The sequence below is a fragment of the Rhopalosiphum padi genome, chromosome 2 (genome assembly GCF_020882245.1).
Source record: "Rhopalosiphum padi isolate XX-2018 chromosome 2, ASM2088224v1, whole genome shotgun sequence".
Taxonomy (NCBI): domain Eukaryota; kingdom Metazoa; phylum Arthropoda; class Insecta; order Hemiptera; family Aphididae; genus Rhopalosiphum; species Rhopalosiphum padi.
Window position 1 is genome coordinate 24,915 of NC_083598.1, and position 19,245 is coordinate 44,159.

General features: G+C 25.2%; 1 protein-coding gene across 4 annotated transcripts; it reads right to left on the reverse strand.

Annotated features, from left to right (window-relative positions):
• Positions 1–1,278: 1,278 nt before the first annotated feature.
• Positions 1,279–17,782, reverse strand: LOC132920210 (adiponectin receptor protein-like). Of its 4 annotated transcripts, none has more exons than XM_060982406.1 (9): positions 17,767–17,782; positions 17,048–17,204; positions 12,332–12,488; positions 11,014–11,079; positions 10,596–10,863; positions 10,340–10,520; positions 10,094–10,281; positions 7,700–7,893; positions 1,279–4,705 (listed from the first exon to the last, which is right to left on the reverse strand). In XM_060982406.1, the coding sequence occupies exons 3-9, from the start codon at positions 12,455–12,457 to the stop codon at positions 4,577–4,579; spliced, it is 1,152 nt and encodes a 383-aa protein (XP_060838389.1). In that variant the 5' UTR covers positions 12,458–12,488; positions 17,048–17,204; positions 17,767–17,782; the 3' UTR covers positions 1,279–4,576. The 4 variants fall into 4 exon arrangements, with proteins under 4 accessions (XP_060838389.1, XP_060838387.1, XP_060838386.1 ...); XM_060982404.1 differs by lacking the exon at positions 17,767–17,782 and adding an exon at positions 17,290–17,657; XM_060982403.1 differs by lacking the exon at positions 17,767–17,782 and having other exon boundaries at positions 17,048–17,657.
• Positions 17,783–19,245: the final 1,463 nt, after the last annotated feature.

The window sequence follows — 19,245 nt, forward strand, 5'->3', positions numbered from 1 at the left end:
CCTGTAGAAGTTCAAGAAGCAATCTATAGACTTCCAAGTAAAAGCTCCCCGGAACTAGACAAAATCTCTAACTGCACCTTGAAATATGGTGATGAAAATTTACTTACTATCTATGCCAAATATTCAATGCCTGGACCAGAATTGAATACTTTCCAAAGTCTTGAAAAGAATCTGCAATCATTATGCTGCCAAAACCGGGTAAAACCCCATTGAACCCGATTAATCACAGACCGATTTCTTTACTTAATACGATGAGAAAATTCTGGAAAAACTACTTTTATCAAGATTAAAAATTTATATCACGCCAAAAAATTCTCAACAGCAATACCGGTTCCTTCCTAAACATCTAAAAAGCCTTTGATAAAGTCTGGCACGAGGGCCTTATATATTTAAACTATTAACTATAGATATCCCTCATTAACTTATCAACCTCCTCAGATGATTCCTTCAAGACAGAATATTCAAAGTCAAAATTGGAGACTCATTTTCAACTGCAAGGAAAATAAGTTCAGGCGTCCCTCAGGGCTCTTGCCTATCACCACATCTTCTTTCTATATATATTAACGTCATGCCAAAAGATCAAGAGGCCAACATCGCTCATTTTGCAGACGATACAGTTTTCTACGCTTCAGGCCAAACGAACAATGCAGTAATTAAAAGAGTTCAAAAACAATTTTTAATCATACCCTTGGAAGTCACGGACAATCCATAACTGACCATAAGTCTGTCACAATGAGAGGGAAAAATGGATTAATAAAATACTGTCCAGTACTCAAACGCATTATAGGATATTAAAAAAAGTCACCAAAATACGTTTTAAAATCACTAGCCCCAACGCATTATGCAAAATTGCCCAAACACAAATTACCCATTTTTATATACTTACATTATTATACGAAATTTTCGATAATCCTGAAATATCTGATATAATTATTAAAAAATTATAATTGTCAATAACAAATATTCACCATATCGATATATTTTCACACTTATAGGAACGATATAAAATATACTTATGTTCACCCATCGATTATATGAACGTTTTTCCTCTGCAAATGTCACGTGCGAGCGAAAATTCGCTAAAACACTTACAGCTTATTGCAATGACAAGTGTTGAAGCTTATGTATGAGCTACGTTGTTGCAGCCGTCTTACGCAAAAGCCAACATTAATATGACAAATATCAATCCAAATTAAAGTATATACGCTCGGTACATTTTTCATATTTTTTCTGTAATTAATTGTTTTTATTTGAGCAAAAAAAAACAAAAATACTATGTAATTCTATATAATATTGATAATTATTTATTATTATGTAGGTAATTTTGTAGAAATAACATACTCTTTTATTATAAGCGCCGACTAAAATATAGTCATTGAGATTACAGTATAATGTATATTACCTATATTATAGTCTAAATATTACAATATATTATATTAATCATAAAATTTTATTATCACAGCGATAACATATTATATTATATAGTATAGATTCAATGCAATTACATTATTACAACATTATAATCAGTGGCGTAATTGTGGGGGGCAAGAGGGGGCACTTGCCCCCCTGACAATTTTTTGAAAGCTAAAGGTATATATTTTAACCGGGGGGAGGGGTGTCAGGGTTTTGATAATAATAAATATATTACATTCATTATACATTGCCCCCCCCTAGATTTTTTCCCAGTTACGCCACTGATTATAATCGTGGTTTATACACCATTTCAAAATAAACGAGCATACAATAATATAATATATTATATAATAATATTATTCATATTTGTATACAATCTAGCCATACATTATTTTCACAATAATGATAAAAAATTATTATCATTACACTCAAAAAATCACCTCATTTGTAATACAAACAATATTGAACATACCCCACAATTTTCTCGTTTTAATAATAATAGTACTCGTATGTGTTTTAAACAAAAATCATTATTTGTACAAAATGTGAGTGTTTATATTACTATATTATAGTGTAGTACTGTACTTTTCTTTGTAAATTAATATTATTGAAACTATTTTTTTTTATATTATTTAATTTTATTAAAAAAAACATTTGTATTGTTATTTATTTTCAAGCTATTACTTTTTTGAATGACAATATTCAATTTACTTATTTAGATTTATATTCTAAAGCAGAATATTTTTATGGAAATTTTAAAATATAAAAATTGAATTTTGAATCAGCGGTTAAAAAAAAAAGGTTAAAACTTACGAGTGTTTAAAATTTAGATGAGTAGAATGGGTAATAAAAACCTGCAAAATTCTGATCTACATTGCTCATAAAAACTTCAAATGCATGAACTAACTACTGGTTCAAATTCAATTTCTATAATACACATCAACATTTCTCAAATAAGTATTCTTCTTAAGAATATGAAATTATAAAAATATATCTATTTAAACTTGAAAAATAATAATATTAATCACAATAAAAGGTACTTATCAGATTACTATAGTATAATAAAAGAATCCATTGTGGTATTAAAATATTTACTAAGACAACTGTATAAAAAAATAACTTGAAACGATACGGTCACAATTTTTGTTTCAAAAACTAGATAACAACAATATAATATAGCAACTGTATTATTAATTACTGAAAGTAAATTATTGTGTTTAATAAGATGTATAGAAATCACAATTAAAAATAGGTAGTCTATAATTATGATAGAAAGTAATGTACAATGAATGAAATGTCCAAAAATGAATTATTTTAACACATATAAACATGTTACTATTATAATAAAGTTAAAAAGGCAATATTATATTTTTGATGTTGTTGTCTTAATTGTCTTTGCTACAATTTGTGGTTTTCTGTTGTTTAAAATGTAATATACTATGTAACTACTATTATGACTTAAGTTTACAATAATCTGATTTTATAGCAATACTTAAAAATAGGCTAGATAATAATTAGAAGAATATTACAACACTATATTTTTTTTACTTTCATAATTTTCTAATGACTAAATTTTGATTTAATTTTGTAACTGCTGTTGATATTATGCCAATCAGTGGTGTAATTGGGAATTTTCCATGGGGGGATTTTTTTGTTTTGTAGAAAATTGTTCTTTACATCACTTCCAAAAAAAAATAATAACCTTTAACCCTATTAAAAACACAATTATTTATAATACTATTTTTGGATTACTAATAAATTATAATATAAGTAAAATAAGGTTAGCTTATAAGGCTCTGGGGGATCTATTCCCCTCACTCACCCTTAATTACTACGTTTCTGACAAATACATGTGTATGTATCATAGTTTGTTTTATAAAATTATTATAAATGAAACATTTTAATTTAAAAAGCATTAAAAAATATATTTATTAATATTTAATTAGTTAAAATGAATAAAAAAAAAATTATTATGCAAATAACAAAAAAAACTAATCGTTCTAGTAAAAAGTATAGATAGACAAACAAATTTCAAAACCACGGCAGTCATAATAATGAAAAAATGATATAAACTACAATTAAAAACCTATACATTTATTTCAACTTATATATTATACAATTTTTTTAGATAATATAGAAAAAGTGTACACTATAATGAAATTGTTGAGCATACACAATTATTGCACCTTTAATTTGTATTAATCAAAACATAAAATTATAATTTTGAATTGTAATTATAAAGGATTGCTAAAAACATAAGTATAACCAATCCTTTGAAAATTAAAAAATTAAAAAATAGTTTGAGGTATGCTTAAGTTATGATTTTCAAAATCAACTTCCTTGTTCAAAAGTTTTAATCAATAATACAAGCATCATACACATATATTTAAAGTGGTTCATTTAATGAAAAATACTTATAACCTAAACAACGCAATGAATGATGTGTTACATTAAATGAATCACAGTGTATATAAGACATACTGAAGCATATTGAATACATACCAAATGCACTATTAAATCCAAATACTATATGATTAAGTATAAAAATCAATGATGTATATTTTTGTCATAAATTTAAAAAAATCGAAATAAAGTTAGTTCTATTTCTGGAATTGATTCATGATTGAAAATAAAAATAATGAAGTTTAAAAAAAAAGTTTTAATAAAAATCATTATTAAGGAGTGAGGTGAAGTCATAGAGCAGTATATTATCTATATTCCAATACCATTGTTCAAACAACATTTATACTTTATAACATCAATAATTTTGGTACATATTACCATTTCTAATAATATTATAATGTACAAGATAGTAACAATATAATTATTGAATAAAATCTAATTATAATTTATAAATGTATACTATGAATTTTTATAATGATACATACTATAAACATATGTATAAGTAGTAAAAATATATGCATATTTTTTTAATTGAATTATAATTTAAACATAAGACTACATAAAACAAAAACTAAATTTTAATGTAATCATTAAAAAAAATTTTCTTTTAGTTTTTAGGTTATACATTTTTATTTGAATTAAATAACATAATTGTATTTTAATCATTTCTGTGTCAGAATGGAAACTCGGTTCTCCTTCAAATTGGACAACTAACAGTTGTATAATTTAAAAGAAGTCCATCACCTACCAAAATCTAGTACTAAACAACAGCAGGACGTACTTCACATTCACCTTTGCTCAGCCGGTATTCTGCCATTTTGGTAATACCGTGGTAATGAACAAATGCCGCCAATATAACAAGTACGTGGAATATCTGATGACTTTGAAACTATAAAGAAAAAAATTGTCAAAACATTATAATCTAATAATAATATATATTTAATATTATATGTTTTCTATATTTTGAAGATTTTTATAAACTAAAATATGAGTTTTGAAAACAAATTTAAATATCTATTTTAAAAAAAATTAACTGGTTCATTTATGTTAACCTAATTTCATCAGGGATGGTTTGTAAAATTACTTTTTAAATTATTTGTTTAAAAAAATAATGTAATACAATAATCATGATGAAATAATAAAGTTATTGACATATTATCTAGTACTGGTGCATTTAAATACTTTTTTCTAGTGTATTTTAATTTTTAATATATAATTAGTAAAGTATTATATTGAAACATCATTATAGCCATTTATAAGTGTACGGTGTACAGGTCGGGTAAATTAAATACCCGTGTATTACAGCCGATAAGTAGGCGTCAGTGGTAGGACAACACGGCAATGATAATGGATAATGGATTACACACACTAATGTTCATTCACTACTCACACAATGACACTGTTCAAATATGCATGTAATATGAACTGCCTAAATACTTATGCTGTTTCAGATTTATAAATGGACATCTTAGCAAATCAGTGTTCAACAGTTTAAATATTGTGTTATTAGCTTTAAGCTAATAGTTTTAACATATTATTAAACTTTAAAATAAGAATATATCAATGTTCTTACCTTTAAGTACGATAATAGGTAAATTCACTATAATATTTAAACTAAGAAAATAAATTTGAAACTACTAAATATAAATTATGGAATTGTATGCAATAATAGGATGAAGAAAACATATACAGGTATGATATCCTCCTTAATATTTAGTATTCTTTAGGGTGAAATACAAATAAATAAATAAGTAGATAAATGAGTATAATATAATATGTTATAACTAACTAAGATAATTAAACCGAGAGAGTGTAACTACCGTTAAGTATATTAATAAGTCATCCAGTTTTTAATTGTAATCCCATGCCTAATGTATTTATTGTTTTTAATTTTATATTTATTTATAAAATATAAATACCTGAGGCTCAAGTAAAAATACAAACTAACAAATTGTTATAACATAAATTATTTTTTTTTTAACAAAAACAGAGATGAATAATAATTAAATAAATATTTAGTTAACTAGGATACATAACATTGGATAATTAATACAAAAATATTAAGTAATATTACTTATGATTTTAACTTGGTAACTAAGAAATCAAATGAACAGGATACAAAATATGGTTTAAATAAAAGATTTATTAAGTGACTAGTAAAGAATGAGTTTTTAAATATAATTCTTTTATACTAAATGTTTTAATTTGTCAATTTATTACAATCATAAGCCATACAATCAAGACAGTTATTACAACTGTAGGAGGTACGATGAAAAGAAATAGATAAAAAGGGACAGTGACTAATATTGAAGAACATGAAAATTTAATGATTGTATTAACTCAAGACAAGATGTTATACCATTTACAAGCTTGACCATAAAACAAATATCATTATATCTGCCATACAGAAGTAAGAAAATCAATATTAATTAATTTTAAAAAGGAGGAAAGTAGGTAATTATACTGTTATATGGTAGGAGTCAAGTAAACCTCACCATTGATTGGAAAATAGGCACTGTAATGGATTTCAAATTATTTATATTATTTATTTTTAAGAAAAAAAAATTCTACTAACTACTACTATCTACTTTTCTTCTATCTATTATAATATATACAATAACAAACAACTTTCTATATAGTATTGTAATTGTGAATCATAGAATGAAACAAATTATTTGGCATTTGATATATTAAGCCAGCCAAAAAATCTAATTGACAAACTTATATGTCATCTCAACTCTCAATTTGATAACCAACCTTAACCTAAGTAATAAAATTTAAGTATAGATAGATCCAAAGTAATTCACCAAGCATTACTCAACCCAGTTTTCTTCTTCAATAATACAGTAATTAAAAATCTGATTTTAAGATTTTTTTTTAAACATACTCACTAATTATTCAGACTAAATTTTAAAAATGTTGAGATTTTTATATTACTTAAAAGTTAAAGAGCATCTTACGGAAATTTGAATGAAAAATCTTAAGAATTAAAAAAAAAAAAAAGGGGGTTTATATTCAAATTTTCTAAAACTGAATTTGATTGATTTAATATTAAATGAAAAAATTAAATTAAGCATGATTGGTAAATCACAATTTACATAAAATAAATAATATATTATATAATAATATTAAAATAATAACTAATAAAGTAATAACCTATAACTGCAGTGGTTCTCAACATTTTTTTAAACACTGCGCCTTTTGTTTTTTCATATAGTTTTCATAGGCACATAAACAATATTTTCACCAACAAAGAACCTTTTATTTTATTTTTATATCATTGTAATATATTATCTATTATTGAATTATTCTATTATTAATGAAAATTTAGTGCTGGGAAATTCCTATTTTTAATAATAATACTATGGCTCAATTACAGACAATTTGAGGTACACAAATGTGTAGTGGAACACCAGAGTTGAGAACAACTGACAATTACAATAATAGGAGTTTAGTACTTTTTCAATAATTTAAAATTTATATTTATTTTAAAATTTTAAATATATTTTGTATGTAAGAAACAGAGACAAATTTTTTAATATAAATCCTCTATAAGGCATCCTAAGCAGTAAAATTTAACGCCTATATCTTACATGAATAGTTTTCTGTACTTCCAATATTTGATTGTATGGTTATAATCAAGGTTATCAAACCTATAATAAAAGTTATTAATATTATTATTAATCAGTTTTTGTTAAAAGTATTTTTTTTAAATTTTGATTTTTAACAAAAATAATAATAATAACTTTCACTATAGATTATGATATATTTAATTCCAATCACAATTTTAATATAAAATAGGACAGCAAATTTACTATATATCACTTGGGTAAATAGAGAACTAATTTTTCTAATAATGTAAAATATTAAAGTATATTCTCACCAATAAATCACATCTTCCAGGGAAAAATCTTTCTGGTACTCTTAATGCATATAACAAAGCACCAGAGATGTATAAAAAGCCCATGAGTAACAACCAACCAAGACTTATCAATGTAAAGTTAGAAAAGAATCCTTCGACAGCTCCATAATGAAGTGCTGGTATAACACCAATCAATCCAAATGTTGTAAAAACACCTATAGTAAAAAAATTAAAATAGACTTTTACTTAAAATAATTTTATTAACTAACAAAACTAAATAGAAAAATAGTTATTACAATTTGAAATATTATAAAATGAATAATAAAATATAATTTTGTAATTCCACATAATAAATTAACTAGTAAAAAATATTAGGTAAATAACAATAACTAAGAAGCTTGGTTTTGTATTTACTAAAAAGTTTAAAATGATATGTATATTCATGCACTAAGAAACCTTAAAATATACAATATGCTATTAATATTTTTTAAAAATAAGCAAAAATATTTTCTTCATAAAAATATTGCCTACCATTCCTTCAATAAAAATTTAACTAATTTTTGGTTAAAATTAAAAAAGATAAATTTAAATTTTTTATCATAATATGGATAATAACGACAATTAATATACAATTAAAAGCATACATAAAGGTTAAAGCAGTCTTTTTTCAAATATTATTCAGTTAAAGATTTACATAAAATTATAAAAAAATATGTTATATCACATATCCTTTATAAATATATATATACAAGAACAGGCCTTTTTTATGTTTCAATTTTATGATGACACAATTTAAGTTTTACCAATTTTTTTCACAGAGATGTTCCAAATACTCTTTCAAGTGTCACCACGTCGCTTGATTTTTCATTTTTTTTTTGTCATTTTAGTTATAAATATAATAAATTAAGTTAAATTATAAAAAATATACATTACATGGCTAGGCTTTAAATAGTTTAACTAAAATAAAAAAACCAATTTATATACAAATCGATTAATTAACACTCAAGCAAAGCTGGGTTAAGTTAGGTTATATGACAGGGGTGGCCAAATCACGGCTCGCGAGCCGCATGCGGCTCTCGTCACAGTCATATGCGGCTCGCGGTCTTATTTACAAAAACCAAAATATTTTAATTTTTTTTGTATACATTTATAAAAAAATGTTTTTATTGTATTTATTTAAGGCTTTAGTATTATAGTGGATAGAATATAGATTAAATCAAACAAAAAAAAAATTAATTAATATGAATAATAAATTAAAAAATTAAACATAAAGCTAATTTTGTTTGCGTGGTATTTTTTTCGTGTCTACTTTTTTAGTAAGATTCTTAAGATCTGGTTGAATTGATGTAAAAGCAGTTTTTAGTAATTCTATAAGATGATCATCAGTCAAATTTGAACAATATTTTGACTTAATTATTTTCATTGTTGAATAAAGTGATTCACATGAATACGTTGTTCCAAAAATTGATATCAATTTTACCGCGCAGTTTTTAATATTTGGATATTTTAATATAGAAATATGCTTCCAAAATTCCAATATAGAGGGACAATTGTTTATAAACTGCTTAAGACCTTCATCTTCTAATAACTCCAAGAGTTCTATTTCGAGATCCGCTTTATTTGTGATGATAATTTGGCTCTTGATATAATTTTATTAATACATGTGGCTCGCGTACATAGTCATGTTGGCCACCCCTGTTATATGACATATGAATATTATATCATATGTCACTTATAATTTAGCAAGTGCTTTTCTATCAATATAACCATGTAAAATCTAAAATTCCAGAATATATAAATTTTAAAACTAAGAAATTTTATAATTTATTTTATATACATAAAAAAATATATCTATCTTTTAAATATATAAAATTCTTCAAATAAACATTTCTTATTGAACAAACTTTCAAAAAAAGTAAATTAAAATGCATATAAATATTTATATAGGTTAAATATTATATTTATGCATATAAATATAAATCAAATTGTACATAATATAAAATAAGATATATACATAAAGAAGTTATGTGGCAAAAAACAAACCAAAATGTATAAAATATAATCATTCATGATAAATTAAAAAAAGGTTAAATATTGTAAGTGCTTTAAAAATATTAATGACACTGTTGATTTAATTGTTATTTGAACATATGATATAAATGGTTTTTAGAGTAGCAATAATCTACTAATACACTGTTCAATATAAGGGACTCTGACCATATTTTTAACTACTGGATCTTCATATAATACAACTTATTGTCCTGGTAAAGGTCTTATAACTAGTAGTGGCAGATATTCCTTTGCATACTGAACAGAGTGAGTAGGTACACAACTGCATTTTTTATAGGATAATTATTAATAGTCAACTAACTTTTACTTTATAATCAACTATACATATTTTTAATATTAGTATACCTGCTCTGAGTGGCCTAAGGCCAGGATCACTGAATTTGTCCCATAGTGCTACGACCATTGCCACCAGTCCCAGTGCAACAATCAATATTAAATACAATATCCATGAATATGGCTCGCAATAAAATCCATAGTATAGCCATGGCACAAATGAACCCATTATTAGTATGGCAATTCCACAATAATCCAATCTTCATAAATATATAATTGATTAATTTACTATTAAAATAATCAAAATGATTTATTTACTTGCTGAAAAATTTGCCAACAGTTTCTGAATGGCAATGAACAGTATGAAATACAAATGAAAAACCCATGCAAGTAATTGCTCCGATAAAGTATATAATAAAAACTAATTTGTCTTGAAACGAAAGTTCTTCTTCAGGTCTAGATGCAAAGTAAAGAGTCATAACAAAAAATGCAATACATCCTGTAAAATAATAGAATTTTATTAAATCTCGGTTTGTCATAATAAATTAACGCAATAAATAGTTTTTATAATCACCTAACAAATGTGTCCATATGTTTCCAGTTTCAGTGTGAATTCGAAAAATAGATTGAAAACAGGCCTGAAATGAATTCAATGGTGGTCTGTGTCCTGTATGCAAGAAATCATTATCCTGGAGCCATTGAGGTAAGTTGTGAAAATTACACACATTCCACATTTTACGGCCAAGATCACGGGCTTGAGCAGCAACATGCTGAAACTCTGCTTGGGCCATAGTGCCAATATCCATATTTTCATTTGTTTCATTGGATAAGCTACATACCATCTAAAAATATAATGCCCTCAACTACTATTTTATATAATCAAAAATCATAGTGTTGAAAAAGTATAGTAAATTTCAAAAGAATAAAAATAATAATTTCCTGTGAAAAATAAAAATAAAACCAGTGATTGTATGAATAAAATAAATCCTTACATCATTGTTTCCATTTGAAGGGCCAGATAATAAATCAGTTTTCTCTGCTATTAATTCATCTGATTTCTATAAAACATATACATAAAATAGCATACAAAAGCAAACAAATCAGTATTATTTTTTGGTAGAATGAATATGTCAAAAAAAAAATATCAATCTTACTTAGTACATTTATCCAATATGTTTAAGTAATTTTTTTTTTTTTATACATGTGTAAAAATTGAAATATATAGTACAAATATGTTAAAATAAGAAAAATATAATTTCATATTGTTTTTAAAATTGATTTTATTTTTTTATATTTAAATTAAAAAATATAATAAATGTGAATAAATATATTGAACAATAATTTATCTAAATCAATAAAATCAAATTCAGACATCCAAAAGCAAGTATTTTTTCAACATTTAAAATCTAAAAATAGTTTATTTACAATAAACATACATAAGTATATACTAATTAACAAATAAATTAAATGTTGCTTCAAAATAGGTATAATAATTATAACAAATACTAATTTTCATATGTGACACATAGCACCGGATTGGCAAGATATCGGCCTTCCAAGTTTTAAAATTTCTAACGTTTGATTACAGCTACAGCTATTGTATGGTTTAAATAATTCAAATAAATTATATTTTCTACCAATGTTTGTACTAATTTATCACAAAAATAAAAAATAAATATGACCAAACACTCAAAACCGGCCATATATTGGGCAGCCCCCCGAGTTTTACTCGATAGCTCACCAGACCAATCTTGCCCTGGTGACACATATTAACATGCTAGTAATATATTATTTATTATTCTAGAGCATAATTGTTTGTATTTTTTTCTAGTATTTAATCAGGCTAAAGTGTTATTATTTAATAAACAATTTATTCATATAATACAATAAAGTAATTAAGACATATTTCTCTCTACTATACCTAATATTATTACTATAATATACTCATTTACACAATAAATATCAATGCTGACAATATGACAGATAAAAAGTTAATGCTTACTATAAAAATATAAATAAATTATAATATGTACATTGACCTTCTTTTTCAAATTTAAGATTAAAATACCTACTAATATTAGCAACTTTATTAACTCTAATCATAACTTAAAGACAGATATCTAATATTTGTATACATTTGAGATTTTTGATTAATAAAGCCAAAGGTTATCTTTCTATATTTTACCATAAAATAGTGTTAAAACTAAAATACCTAACGATTTTTTAAAAACAATATCAGTAAGAAAGATTTTAAGTTTTTAAAAATTGTATTGTTAAACTAAATAAAAAAATTATAAGGAATATACTTACATTATTTAAATCAGCAGAGGGTATTTTACGGTGTCTAAGAATACTATTTTTTTTTGCTATTGAAGTACTATCGGCTGCATTTTTTTCAGGCTTTGTAATTGTTTCAGTCTGTACACTTTCAGACATCTTGAAATTAAATTATATATCACTCAACAATCTGAAATAATTTTTTTTTTACATTTATTTTATACCATTCTTTAGTAAATTAAATAATTTAAAACTAATATCTTCAAACAAATAAATAAATAATAATTAAGTTTGGAATTTATTAAATTAGTTAATTTTCAATAAACTATTCAATATCCCTATAACTAAAACAATTCAATTTATTTTACTAAAATTTAAATTATTTGATAGTTAGAAATCTAGTTAATATCTTATAATATAATTAAATATATTAAAGGTACCCAGTTAAAAATGAAGAACAAGAAGTACAAAAATAAATCAATTCTGCAATCAACTTGGGAATTCTAAGCTATTGATAATCAACTTCAGTAGGTAGTTAAATGTTAACCTTCAAAAGTGTTTAATTCGATTTTCACTAAACAATTAATTCTTTGACATTTATTAAAAACAGAATGGATTAATAATATAAACCATCATTGTTTTAAACCTTGGAAAAGTATGCTCACATATGTTTTTATACATAAAACAAATACATTTAGTGAGATAATTGATACAGACATTGTAAATAAAAATGAAATACAATAAAACTACTTTAGACAAAAATATTACTTAATATATAAACAAAAAATAAAGTATTTTTGGTAAGAATAAACTATTATTATTCACCTTTATATGTTCTATATTAATTATCTACTATTAAAAAATTGTATATATTATTTAATAAATAATACATATTATATATTAATGTTACATATTTTCTAATTCATAACCAGAGTATAAATTTGGAATTCAGATTTATAAATATCTATAAGTTTTGTATACACCTTTCAAAGATATTGGTTGATCAATCATCAGCAATTTAAAAAATAAATAAATTTAATATAGCTCATAAGTTTAGAAAAGATCAAAAGTATTGAATAATATGTGTTATAAGTGCATAGGGCATCACAAGTATTTGTCAGGAGAGCCGTAACAAAGAAGCAAAAAAAAAATTATTATTTTGTTAAAACATTTAGGTAATAATTTTAATTTTTTATGCATAATTATTATTAACTTTGTTCTCTTGTATATTTAATATATATTATCATAAATGATTTAATATTATAAAATGTGTCCTGAATAATTTGAAAGCTACCAAAATTTTATGAAAAGAATTAGAAGCTGTGAGAAGAAAAAATTTGAATACCTCTAGCTTATATGTAATATAAATCAAGTTTTACCAGTTATATTTATGATAAGTTAGACGACATCATACCTAACATTCAGGTTAGATACATTAAACTTGTAGAGTTATAAAAAGTTTCTAAATGAAGGGAAGGGGTGAACTTCCCCTTCTTTTCTTTTGGCATAGTTATATTTTCAATCAACAGTTACCACAACTATATTTTATACCAGTACAAAACTCCATGTTTTATAAAATACCAAAAGCTATTTTAATTTTTTTTATAAGGGTGATCAAAATTAAAAAATGTAAAGATCTTTTATTATTTTTTTAATATTGTGTAGCTTTTATTATCTTGCAAAGTATAATATGGTTAATGTTAATCAAATATATTCTTAATTTTTATTATTTATTAAATTAATTGTTTATAACCTCTCATCCATCGATAGATCTGCTTTACTGTTTAATTAATGCCATTTCTTTTTCCCTCTAAAATAAAAGCTACTGCTCCTGCATGTTTTAATTAACATTTTAAATAACAAAAAAATAAATAACAAGTTAGGGTAGTGTTACCACAGGGTAACTCCTTCAATTATACTCAGTACTCATGTATATAAAAAAAAAATACTGTAATCAAATTTTTTTATTTTTCCTTGGAGAACAGATTATATATATATTTAAATAAAAAAATGAATAAATAACAACTGTAAACAATTTTTTTTTATATAAAATAAAAAAATATAGTATTTCTAGTATAATTTATTAAGTAATAGTTTATTAAGTAATTTAAAATCGAATTATTTATACAATATACTATTGATCAGGCATAATTAATAACTTATTTAAATATTAATATTGTTTAATGGTACCAACGTGTAGCTACGTATGACCAGCGAAAGTAGCTAAATGGCCTATTACAAATTTTTAGAATAAAATATGGAAACCAAAAGTAAGTTATTATTTAGCATTTACCAAATTTAAAATTAAATTGATGATTTTAATGATTTAAAATATTTAACAATGATCAAAATAAATAATAATTGATATCACTGAATTTGTAGTATTTTCATTAATTACATAGTACATAATTAAAATGACCATCATAATGGTGTTATAATGTAAATACTGTAAGTATATGACAGTAAATAAATCTTTCTTAAATTTGAATTGAAGAAAAGCAAATAAATAATAAATTTATTTAGTTTAGCGTAACATAATATTTCATACGCTACAATTATATAAAATAGTAAAATACATATTCCATATTTATTATAATACAAAAGCATTCAGTATAAAAAGTCAAAATAAATAAAACCAACAATCAATTTTAATAGTTTTAATAGTTAAAACAGTTTTAATATTAACTGATTTTATATCATGTTAATAACAAAAGAATTACACGAAATTAAAACATTATAATATAACAATTAAACAATATAATGATCAGAAAAACAAATAATTAATTTAAATTAGGTATTTTTTTCATCAAAAGAATGATTGTGAATCTTTTTAACAATTTTCATTAAAAACTTCTGTTTACATAACATTAGTTTTAAAAAATTAAGACAAGTCACACCTTGTACTCAGTATCGACCTGGCACACCAGAGGCCCATGGGTCAGTTTTTTTATGAGACCCTCAAAAAGATGTAAATGATATTTTATTGAAACAACACATTAAGATACTTTAGATACTTCTATAAATATCCTTTACATTTTTACCAAAATGGATCATAACACAAATGTATATTATAATCATTAATCAACTTTCATAATATGATTTAGTGTAAATACATAATAATTAATAATCATAAAAGCAAACAACTAATTATTTTTGATAATAAGAAATAAAAATTCTTTAATAGTAAAACCCAATTTTTATATGAGTAATTTTTTTAATTCATTAGATGAATAAGTTATTGTCTCAATCAGTATTTGAGTAAAAATAGCTATATTTTTTTTTATAGCCATCAACATTAATGGGTAAAGTGATTTTGGTGTAACGTTGAGCAAAGTTTAGTTTTTATGCATTTAAGCTTCGAAAATACCCTTTTACTAGTTGTTTGTGTTGATGGCAACAACAAAGCAAACTTATAAATGACAAATAAATTTGACTGGCATAATAATTCTTGTACAATTAAAAATGCACAGTGAATACATTTGTTGCATTTGTTGCAATTAACTTATTTTGATATTTCATCATTATTATATTATACAGGTATAGGCGTATAGTATTGTAAATTAATACTTTATAAATATTTTTGTATGCAATATTTGTATGATCGCTGAATCTAACAGCCATTCGAGGCCCCTACAGGGTCGGGTAAGCAGAGTCCTCGTGGCATTGTCCGAGCCCATTGTTTTTAAGAAGATAAAACCTAACTTAACTCGCAGTAGTGCAATTATAATAAAACATCCTCCAACTTGTTACTTGACAATTGTACTATTATGCACTGCTCATACTATAAGTAATGGGCAAGCATTTAATTATTGATCAATTTTCAATTTCCTAGGCCCCAAAAGAAAAATTGCCCTTAAAAATTACAGCTGAATATTTCGATAAATACTTTACAGGGTCCCTATTCTCTATATACCTACCAAGAACAAAATTTACAAAAAAAAAAACGGAGGGGCTAATTACTTATACCTATAGTACAATATTTGGACTAATGTTATGAACTATTAGTTATTACTATTGATCTATGGTTGTAACTATAATATGTCTGGCAAGAGAACGCGCCAATTCTGTGCAACCCCTCGTGTCACCATACTATCAAAACTGGTTTGCTTATGGCTGGGTATCATTGGGGAATGTGCAGAAAAACTAATTTTGGTCGGTCTGCAGCGTGTTTTCTCGCTGGACAGAGTATACTTACCTCAGTAAATTGTATTCATTCGTATATTATTATATTTAACTACAGTATACTGTATGAGTAATTAACAAATAAAATAACATAAATTATATGTATTTTTTAAGTAATTGAATTCAGTAAATTATAAAAAATAATCAACACCTAATTTTTTTATACATTTCCAAATAAACAATTTAGAAACATTATAGCTTAAAATATAGGATCACTTCGGGCTACAAGATTTTAGTTTTAATTGATGTAACTTATCAATGGTGATCAAAAAATAAATCAAAATCTCGAAATACTTGTACTGGTTGTACTCATACTAAGTTATCTTCTGGTCCTTTTTATGTTCATTCAACGCCGGTTTAAATAGAGGATTTCAAAAAAATGTTAAGTATCTATAAACTATATTCAGTTTCAGTTTCATAACTTAACTAACATCGCTTACACACAATTTACCAGGATTTCAAATACATTTGTGATCACGCTTGACAACATTTAATAGAAAAATGTAAGGTATAAATCTATGATTATTATTTACCTAAATAATAATATTAAAATAGACGAAAACGTACCTGTTGCAATTAGTTGAAAAACTCCGTAGACCGGCCAGGAAATCACAAAACCGTACACTACTCGACAAGTCGTTTAATCGTCGGCAATCGATCGACCGACGACGCGCGATAAATTATACTATTAATGCGCTCGCCGTAAATAATCGCTACGGTACGACTAAAAAACAGACAAGTTACAACTTACAACGTGTTATCACTACGAGAGAAATGAATAAAATACGTTTTAACAATAATTTTATTACGTAAAAAGGCAGCGATGTGCGCAATGTCCACTGTAAAGAGTATCGAACGCCGTTATCAACAATGACAACAACAATAATACAATAATACTCAATATGTAGTAACAAAATAAATAATGAGGATAGTAAAAAATGTGTCTATTATAGGGGGGGGGGGTGGTAGTAACTGGTATTTGGTTGTCTAATGTCCGGTAGTCGGTAGAATGTCAGACGGTCGATCCAGCCTTCGCGGGCATCTATTCTATCGACTGTCACTTTGACTTTGTCAAACTCATGGAGCTGTAACAAATAAAGTGACCCAATCGGACACCGGTGATGGGCGACGAGTAAAATGTGATAGGTGTTTTAAGTCGTTGATAATTATTATCTATCTAATAAAATACCCGCTTGGGCCCATAGAGTAATTACCATAGAAAAGAGATTACTCTTACTCTATGGCTTGGCGCAGGCGGTAGCTAGGAAATAAAAAAACCGACAGACCTGAGTGAGTTGTGACGCACATGAATGTCGCAGAAAAGAAACTTTTTTGATTACAATACGCTGCGCAGCGAACGAGAAATATCAAATGATATTGATAGTAATAATTTAATTCGGTGATAACGGGATAATAGCTAATAGCATTCGACATTTCGACCCCAAAGTGTACTCTGTAATAATCTTATTATGTATTAATAAATGAAATAATTAATGTTGGCTGACGATCGTGGCTGGGGCTACAGAAAAATAATCTGTAACTTTTTTGAGAAGTGGTGGACTATTACAACCTATTTTACAACTCGCCAGATAAATGACGTTTTAAATATTATGCTGCAGCTGCTGTCTACTCGAACCTATTATCAAAATTAAATATTTGAACAAGTTGTATACTAATTGTATGTAACTAACATAATAGCATACTGATTATACGTGTATAAGATGAATATGTGAAAAAGTGAGAAATATGAATCGTGAATGTTTCAATGTTCCCGTTGTTTCAAGGAGTGGCTTTCTCGTAATAATAATACATAATAATATATAACATCTGTATATTATCATTTTTGATAACCGGTAAAAAAAATACACAAGGCTAAGAAGGCCGGTAATTAAAAATCCTGAAAAGTTTTCAGTAAAAATTTTAAAAAAATATGCTTTGAAAGACTAGAAATTATAAGAAATGTCCAAAAAAAGAATAAATTATATAAAAACATTTTGTTTAAATGTTTGGTAACACTGTATAGATGCATAATTTAGCTATAAAATAATAAAATACCACGTTCATGTCATTCATGATAAAAATGTGGTATTAACTATTAATACTGTTAACTATTAGGTAAATACTAAATGACTATTGACTAATGAGTAATGAGTATCGGCGTATCGCATTGCTATGCAGTGTATACTGTATAATGTATATGAATTATTATTTATTAAGTATCAAGTGGGTGGTGGGTCACTATTATAGTTAATATATGTTAAATTTGAATGTAATGATATTTAATTTTATGGGTATGGGGCAGTATATCAATTATCATAATTTATTTTTTACGAAAAACCAGTAGCGTAATTGTGAGGGGGCTAACCTGACAATTTTTTGAGAGATAAAGGTATATATTTTAACCGGGGAAGGAATGTCAGGGTTTTGATAATAATAATAAATATATTGCATTCATTATACATTGCCCTTCCTAATTTTTTTCCCAGTTACGCCACTGCGAAAAACGTTTGTTTGAGTAGATATACTGGAAATGGTCTATCAGCCTAAATCACCAAATGATAATGATTTTTGAAATATTATATAATATTATATTATATTTTGATATATTAGCAGCTAATAAAGTCAATTATTTTTAACATGGATCACAATATAGTCTATTCTATATAGAAATTTGTGGTTAACGCTAACCGGTTGATAACAGATTTTATTACCCGCAGAATTCCGCCTATTAACTTAAACCGCACATTGTAAAAACGGCCCTTGTA

Excerpts from the sequence above, each read along its gene's own strand:
- LOC132920210 (XM_060982406.1), bottom strand. The coding sequence starts at position 12,457 with ATGTCTGAAAGTGTACAGACTGAAACAATTACAAAGCCTGAAAAAAAT. Across the intron at positions 10,864-11,013 it reads CTTCAAATGGAAACAATGAT|ATGGTATGTAGCTTATCCAA; the intron begins GTAAGGATTTAT and ends TTATATTTTTAG. Across the intron at positions 7,894-10,093 it reads CCTTAGGCCACTCAGAGCAG|GTGTTTTTACAACATTTGGA; the intron begins GTATACTAATAT and ends TTTTTACTATAG.